The 8563-nt window shown below is 41.0% G+C and overlaps 1 protein-coding gene across 8 annotated transcripts in view; it reads left to right on the top strand.

The window, feature by feature from the left end:
- The window catches only part of LOC103478279 (zinc finger protein 516), a 57513-nt gene extending 48950 nt beyond the window's left edge, over positions 1-8563 (top strand). For 5 of the 8 annotated variants that reach the window (XM_008432004.2, XM_008432005.2, XM_008432003.2 and 2 more), the window contains exon 5: positions 4683-8563. In XM_008432004.2, the coding sequence (XP_008430226.1) occupies positions 4683-4870 (188 nt within the window). In that variant the 3' untranslated portion in view covers positions 4871-8563. Of the gene's footprint in view, positions 1-17; positions 1983-4682 lie in introns of those variants that run through there. The other 3 variants (XR_001777439.1, XM_008432008.2, XM_008432009.2) reach the window with 3 other exon arrangements.

Raw genomic sequence — 8563 nt, 5'->3', positions numbered from 1 at the left:
TCTCTCTCTCTCTCTCTCTCTCTCTCTCTCTCTCTCTCTCTCTCTCTGTCTCCTGTCCTGTCATGTCCATCAGCCGGGTCGGCCGTGATCGCAGTCGACACGGAGATAAGTAGCTTCTTTACAGAGAGTGTGAATGATATGTGGCACAGCCAGTGATTCTAAGTGACAGAGGCCAAATGGTAAGTGATGCAGCGCCGAGCTTCCCCTCAAGCCCCGTTGTAAACACACACACACACACACACACACACGTACGCACACACAGACCACACGGAGGGGTCTGTAAACACTCAGCCGCGGCTGTAATTAATGTTGTCACCCAAAGTCGTCTTCGGCGCGGACGTGCACGCGCCGGAAAAGGCCAGCCACCCCGAGGCCCTCGATTAACATGCGTCACATTAAATCACCGACTCGCCTCCGCCAGGTTCCGTCACCGTCTTCGACCGCCATCGTCGCCGTCACTGCCAGACCCCCTCTGCTAACGAGGGCCGCTGGTGGTGAAAAGGCTGTGGTGTTCATGCGGGCGGGACAGAGAGAGAGAGAGAGAGAGGAGGGGAAGAACGACAAGTAAATGCTTGTATGGACCTGGTGGAAGACGGGGGTGTCGAACTCGTTTTCATTTTGGGTGGGGGTTGCCAGGTCTGTGTGATGTTTTAAAGTCTAAACACAAAGTAAAACCACCAAACTCAAAAACAAACAAAGAATATATATTACCCCAACCGCAACCTCTAATGACCCTCAGAAAGTTATAAATATAATCTTACATGTCCTAATATTTGACTACATTTTTAGACTTGTGACAATTCACAAAGTTTTTGGTTGTTATTTCTTATATTTAAACCAGAACTGGATTCTACTGGGACTGCAAAGGACTTTGAACACAACACGACTTGTGTGGTATTTGGGTTTTAAAATCCAACCCCATCGTGACACTTGATTAATCAATAACTAATCATTGATGGTGTAACATTTGACAGATTCTAGACATTTCAAAACACATGAACTAATAAGATCATTGCAATAATAAAGGTTTTGTGGTCCTCTTCTACACCATGACAACTATTTCAAAAATAATTTCCTCCTGAAAACTGTCTAAAATCCCGCCATTTTGTGAAATGCTGCCCAAATTCTCACAACCCGCCCAAAGCTGTTTTTGTCAAGCCCAACGTGTTCAAAAGCATCCCAGATGGGTGAATACCTGTCCAATCTGGCAACACTGATCTTGGGCCATATCAATATCACAAATGTTATCAAAACAATTTGCCAGAATATATTGATACTGAACAAACTTTTAAATATAGCTGCGTCTGCTTACCATAAGTACTTCATAACTTTAATCATCTTTTCACATTGATCAGTTCCTCCATTGTTTTGTGATTGTTTTTGTGATTTTGTGTTGCTGATTTAGAAGTATTTGCAAGAAAATTTGCAATATTTCCGCTTATGGATGACGGTAATTTTTTGTTACTCGCCTCATTGATCGTGAAGTACAACTTGACATCAAGTGAGTGTAGCAGAAGTAAGAAATTCTGCCACCTGCACGATTATACGTCAGCATAAAAGAGCGCATCACCTGTTGATCTTGCGTGATTTTCCGCGGTACATCGTGGAATCGCGAACAAGCGGAGGGACTGACTGAGGTCATTTGGCAGGATTCAGGTAAAAACACTTCTCTGATTGGATTGATAAAACAATATTTAGGCACACGATTGTTATCGTGAAGGTTCTGTTGACGTGTCCCTGTGGAGTCTGGAGGGCCACATAGAAGGCTACAGTGGGCAAAATTTGGCCTCCGGGCCTTGAGTTTGACACATGTGTGGTAGAGCGTTTAACCAAATGCCCTCCTCCTCCTCCTCCTTCCTCTGCCCCTACCCCACTCCTCCTCCTTTTCCTCTATCCTTCTCCCCCTCACAGTTGGGTTTGATTATAACGGACTCCACCGAGGTACTGACGCTCACACCACCGCTTCTGAAGCTCCCAAACAAGTATGTGGCACAATGGCTAATCACTGGGCTCCGTCATGGCTTCTGCATGTCTCTCATTATCGCTGTCTCACCTCATGCATGCCTGCCTGCATGTGTGTGTGTGTGTGTGCTTATGTGTATGTTTCACGTCCTGTGCATGTTTCGCCCCCTTTTTTTGTTTTTTTTATTTGTCTTTGCTCGTGTGTGACCATCACATGTGGCGACCTCACTGCCTGGCATTAACACCTGGCATCCTCACCCCACACACAGCAGGATCACACCTGGCGCCAGTGTGTGTGTGTGTGTGTGTGTGTGTGTGTGTGTGTGTGTGTGTGTGTGTGTGTGTGTGTGTGTGTGTGTGTGTGTGTGTGTGTCCTGCACACATGAAAACAGCCTAACAGCTTATTATGACAACTTTGCTTTTATTTGTCCATATATGTTTTGGTAGAAAAAGCTCGTTCTGCGCTTGATTCTTTCTGCTGTATGTTGAGATGATCATTCTTCTCAACGTTTATTCTATAACCAGCTTCAGGTTTAGTCATGTAAGGTAATGAAAACTGCAATACTGCAAAAACAATAACCATATAACCTCATCTTGTACCAGAAGAAAAATTTCAGTCTCATATAGAGAAATCATTACTGATATAAATTTGTTACAAAAGTATTACTGATTGCACTTTAAAAATTAGGTAACTTTGTTATTAAAGGTAAAGCTTAAACAGTAATGATTTCTTGGTTAATGTCAAGTTGTCATAACAAAGACATTTTGAATAATGTCAACTTTGTATTAAAAGTGTCATAATTTACCGAATGACGCTTTATGACAACAGTCATAAATATTCATGAAGGCTTATTCATGTTCATGACATGAGTTATGTCATGTTTATGACAGTGTCATGTCAGTTTTATTCACCCCCCTTCAAATAAAGTGTTACCAAAAAAACTGAAATTCATCGAAAGATAAGATCAGTTGTTCTTGCAAACTCCCAAGTACGTCCAAATAAGTGTAAGAAGTCCAATAGGACATTTCCTTGAACACTTAGGCGTTCTGAATGTTTTTGGAGTTAGTCATGTTGGTAAAAGATCTACATCTGTTCTGCTTTTCTCGTTCAAACAGAGCCGGGCTCATCATTTATCACACAGACTCAGATTTACCTCGCACTCTGAGTGATGGGAGCAGGCGCAGCAGAGGGGTCCAATTAGATGTACTGTTGACGCTGCTTTACGACGACGATAACCTTTAGCATAATGTAGTGCACCGGTCCCGTCAGCCATGTTTCCTCCCAGGACGATGTCGTTTAGGTTCTCGCTTTTCCCCTCACGTCTCTTCTGCCTCGACGATTTTTATTTCCTTCCACGTTTTTTTTTTGTGATTAATTACACCTTTTTTTTTTGTTTTTTATCCCTCTCACCCACCTTCCCCGTATTTCTTTTCTTTCTGTTGGGTTTCTGATGATGTATGATAACAGCCATATTTTCTTGTTTCTTCTTCAGGGAGAAAGGTGTGGGAGGGGCGGAGGGAGCCATTTGTTTTCCCACTTTGATATTCTTCCATTTATCAAAATGATAATTAGGTGCAATTAAATGGCACTCTCATTTGTTTTGCTCACATGTGTGTTGCTTTTTTTTTTTTTTTTTGCTTCCTTGCAGAGGTGTCTGTGCCATTGTAGGTCAGTCTAATTAGAAGAAAGTGCACAGGGTTGTGTGTGTGTGCATCTGTGTGTGTGTGTTTATCAGTGGGAGGAAGGTGCATGCATCGGCCCCAGTGATTGAGTGAAGTAGAAAGAAGACAAAAGAACAAGTGTTCAGGCAGAAGTGTTTAATCTGTTTCTGCTACCTTTGATTCTTCCTCTCACAGTAACAACTTGCCCACTGAAGAGTGTTTTTTGAAACCACAAACAAAAGAAAGTCATCTAAAATTTGGATTATTTTGTTCACTTTTGACATCAAAAGTAATTAAAAGCTTCAACTAGGTAAAAAAAATATATATATTTCAACAATGTGAATAAAAAAAATATAAAGAAAATAGCAACTGTATAATTGTCACAATCTAACAAGAAATAGAACAAGTTTTCATTTGAGCAAACGAATTATGCTCAAATTACAGTGCAGAAAGATTCAGTAGATGTATTTAAAATTAGCAACATGCATTGAAAAAATGTACGCACGTTTTTATATCCATTGCTCAAACATTGTTGTGTTGTGTGCTGTAGGTTCTTGATGAATTTGTTCTTTGTGTGACGTCTTGGCTTCAAAAGCGCTGACATTTTTTATCGAAGACTTTCTACGGTTTGAAGTTGTTTCCTATTAGGTTATGGAATGACTTTATATATTCAGCTGATCGCGAAGTTGCCCCTACCTGTTGCTATCCACGGTGGGTTAGAAGGCTGAAAGAATGCTGCAACATTTTTCTCGCGCTTGCAGACGGGGTCAGCCATTTACTTGCCAATTATTTACAAGAGAGAAAAAAAACATGTACAGAAAAAGTGTTTGAAAGCTTCATCTGATGCGCATTCCACTTTTCCAACTTCAGTGCCGCCTCGTGCATCCGTTCACATTCGCTTGTGTTTGTTTTCACTTGTCACATTCCGCCGCCTCGTTCGTCATACACGTCGCTGTGCTTCGTTCGCTGCTCTCCGTATCGAAGCTCTTCCGCTGCTGCTTTACGCCGTCGGGTGTGGCTTGCGTCTGACCTGTTCTCTGCCTGTGTTTGTTCTCCAGGGGAAAGGCCATTCTGCTGCCAGCTCTGCCCATACCGAGCATCTCAGAAAGGGAACCTAAAGACGCACGTGCAGAGCGTCCACCACATGCCTTTCGACAACAGCCAGTACCCCGACGCGAGGAGCTCGTCCCTGGGCCAGGAAGAGCAGAAACCAGCGGCTGCCAAACACGTACCAAATCTCCAGTGACGCCCGACGACAGACCTTACTGTGATTAAATGGTCCGCAGCCTCGGCACAGACGACTCCTGAAACCCAAAATCTGAACCTCGACTCTGGATTGACTCGTGATTCTGGAGGAATGAAGGTTCTTTTAGGATTTCTTGATGTTTTTTTGTTTTTTTCTTTTGCGAAAAGACCTGCCAAGATATGTATAATTACGTAAAAAACACAAACAAACAAAACAAACAAAAAAAACACAAATCAGAAAAGAATTTCTGACGACGACATGAAAAGACGTACAAGCTGACTGTGAGGAAATGAAGATTGAAAAATCTTAAGTGTCTTCTCAGCTGGACTCAACAAATTTTAAATCCTCTGCATCGTTTGGGTCATCTTTTGGACATGGATGCTTGTGTCATTTTAAGGATTCCTGAATCTTTTTTTTTGTTGTTGTTGTTCCTGTCAGAATTAAGATCCCTCTCTTGCTTTCGTGTTTGAGGTGTAAAGTTGCCAAGTGCAGCCTTAAAGAAACAAGTCAAGTGACTATAAAGCCGGAAACAGTCAACTCATACGGAGCTGGTTTAATCAAAAACGGTGGAAGTACTTGATGGCCACCGTTGTCCCTCAAACGCTCGCTTTTTGGCTTCGTTGTACGCGAGTATGGACCAATCGACAGCAGAAGAGGACGAATTCAGAGGAGGACAAATTACAATCCGCTCACCCACAACTTCTTCACTGCGGGAAGCTGAGGAGCGCAAGCCGGCGCTTAGAAGCTGCAGAGAGGGGCGGGATAAGAAAGGAAGAAAGAGAGAACGCTGAAGGTGATGTGTGCTTAAGTGCTCATTAAGAAAAAAAGAAGTAAAGATGTGTTTTTAATAGCCAATACAAATGAGCATCCCATTTTAAGGCCATTCATTTATTGTCCATTTAAAACGAAGAGTTTTCCTTTATAACCTGTTCATAAAAGAATTTCTGGCTCTAAATTAGACAGAGGCTTCACCGTAAAGAGTGGCAGGGAGGAGTTGGCTCCAGATTTTATTTCAATGTGTGTACTTGGGGAAAAAAAGAAACTGGTACTATTGAAAAAAACAAACAAAAAAAAACTCTCCTACAAGATACACTTGGACTTTTCTGCATATTGATCCGCAAAACGAACTGCGTGATGGCATCATGGCCATAATCTAGTTATGCTGGGTTTTAAAACAAATCACATTTTCATCTGACGATTTACACCATCAGTTTGGAGAAACGCAGCGTTGATTAATCTGCTGGTTATGAATAAGACCTGACATAACCTGTTTGGTTATACTGGGAAGGTGACAAGTAGTGACAATATGTGAGCTTGTGTCAAAAGTTGTTAAAAAAAAAAGGGCAGAAAATATCTAATACGGGAGAAGAACAATCTAAAAACCAACCACCAGTGAAAGGTTTAAGCTTCTATGGTAAAACTATTAAAGTTCAATCAGTCAACGTTGGTTATTTCAGGAAACATGGTATTTCTGTTGTAACGGTTAAACTAGAGATGCAGCAATTAGTGAAAAGATGCATGTGAAATTTTCAATTTACATAATTTTATACATACATTCAAAATGGTTTTACCCTTCCTGGCCGGAGCAGTTATCGATTACTCAAATAAGGAAGAGGGTGAAAATGTACTCTCTTTCAAAACCTTGAAGCGCTCACTGATACTGAAACCAGCCTACTTTGAAACTTCTTCCTTAGGTAGCAACTTCCACACCAAAGAGTGTTGTTGTTACATCACATAACAAAATGTAGGATTTTCCTACAAGCTGCTGAATGATGGAGGCTAAGAGTCATCCAGTCCCGGTCATTCAGTGCATCTCTATGGTAGATACAACTCAGTACCATCCAACCCCTACATAAGCTGTGTTTTGTTAAATTTTACTTTCAACCGTGCCTCATTTGCGAAATATAATAAAAAAAAGAGAAATGAGTACTTATATAAGCATGCCAATCCGTTACCACATGTTGAAGTTTTGAAGAGAGCCATTCTCCAATGCTGTCGGTCCAGTTCTGTGAATGATGATGTCTACATCTGTATTCTGCTGATGGGAGGTCAGCAGTCAGAGGTCAGGAGATGAGATTTCTTGGGACTTTGGGGATATATACATCAGGAGTTTCTGAGGGGGGGAAGGCTTATTTTGAAGCCCTCGGAGACATGGAGCTGTCCCAGCCTTAATGGGGGTTAGTGTGGGTTTTAGATCGTCACCTTTCCAAACCTTCTATCGTCTGCATCTCCGTCTCGATGTTCTTTATACTATCCTACCTCCTTCGCAAAGAAAGCCTGTTAAAAGTTTATCGCAATGAAGCTGAAATCATTAGCTCTGCTCGCTTCTCACCCTTAAAACAACAACAAAAAAATCCCTCACTTGAAATCAGGCATGCCTGGATGAAACCAGGAAACGGCAAAAGCAGCTCCAGACTTTTTAAAGAGCCGACTTCCTGGACTGAGAAATCGGAACTGTAATGCTAACGAAAAGGCGTTTTGTACTCTTGTTTCAAGACGGCAGTACTTTTTACATGCTTGTAGGTTGTCTTTTTTTGTAATGCATACAATGCCATGTGCTTGAATTTGCCTAATTTATACACACGTGTGTGTGTGTGTGTGTGTGCGCGCGGGTGCGTGTGTGTGCGTGTGTCTGCGTGTGTGTACAGAAGGCGTGGGTAGTTAAAATACTTGAAATGGATCCTCTAGCCTTTGGGGGTAGTATAGTACTAATACCAATGTTGTACAGAATTCCCTTTAAGATTAACTCCTCAGAGTTTGTACTCCAAAGTGTGACTTAGAAAACTGTAAAGCAGGAGTGAGTGTGTAAAAACACAAAGTGTATATCTGTAACCCACTTTTACCAAACCCTTTATAAGCAGCAGTAGAAACCAAATGGCATTACTAGTGCACTTAGGCTAGGTTAGCGCTTTAACTAGTATCATTTGTCTCCACTTACAGTTAAGATTTCTTTGAGAATGTCTCCCTCTTTTTTTTCTTTTTTCTTTTTCAATTGGTGCCGGCTAACAAACTTCTGTGTCATCCTTGATATAGATGGGAGTTTTTTTTTGTTAGAATGATTAGAAAAAAATAATAATGAAATAAAGATTTATCACATGAAGGCTGTAGAGCACAACTTTTTGTGTGTTCTCTATGAAAAGATGGATATTGCTAGCTACAGCTGTGCTTTGTTTTTTTTAAATAATTTTGTCATTTTTCTTTTTTTCTTTTTAGAGCTTATTTTCTCTAAACTGTAGAATTTATTCGTTAGCTAGTCAAAGCAGCCACCCCAGAGGGACTGGCAGGTGTTTCTTTTTGGTTGGGTTTTTTTTTATTTCCATGCCTATTATACTGTGTTATTTTTGTCTGTGTTGCTGTTTTTTTTTTTTTTACTTGTTTTGGTCTATGATTAATTTACCCTAGGAAACATTATTATTCCAAATGTACTTGGTTGAGATCTGTATTTATTATCACTTCAAAAACGATGAGAGGACAGCAGCGAGACGGGGGCGTTTGTTTTCATTTGATTTTTCCAGGTTGGTTTTTTTCTACCGTGTAGTTTTGTTTTGTTTTGTTTGTTTTGTTTTTGAAGCCAGCAAGCCGTCGTGAAAGCTCTACCTCGTCTGAGCCATTCTCAGTTCTGTTACACTTTTGTACATCATTTCAGAAAGATGTAACGTCATGTCCACAATAAAGATCAATACACAAATATGA

Source organism: Poecilia reticulata, linkage group LG16 (assembly GCF_000633615.1).
Source record: "Poecilia reticulata strain Guanapo linkage group LG16, Guppy_female_1.0+MT, whole genome shotgun sequence".
Taxonomy (NCBI): Eukaryota; Metazoa; Chordata; class Actinopteri; order Cyprinodontiformes; family Poeciliidae; genus Poecilia; species Poecilia reticulata.
The sequence above is the reverse complement of the archived record's forward strand: the minus strand, read 5'-3'. Positions and strand labels throughout refer to the sequence as shown.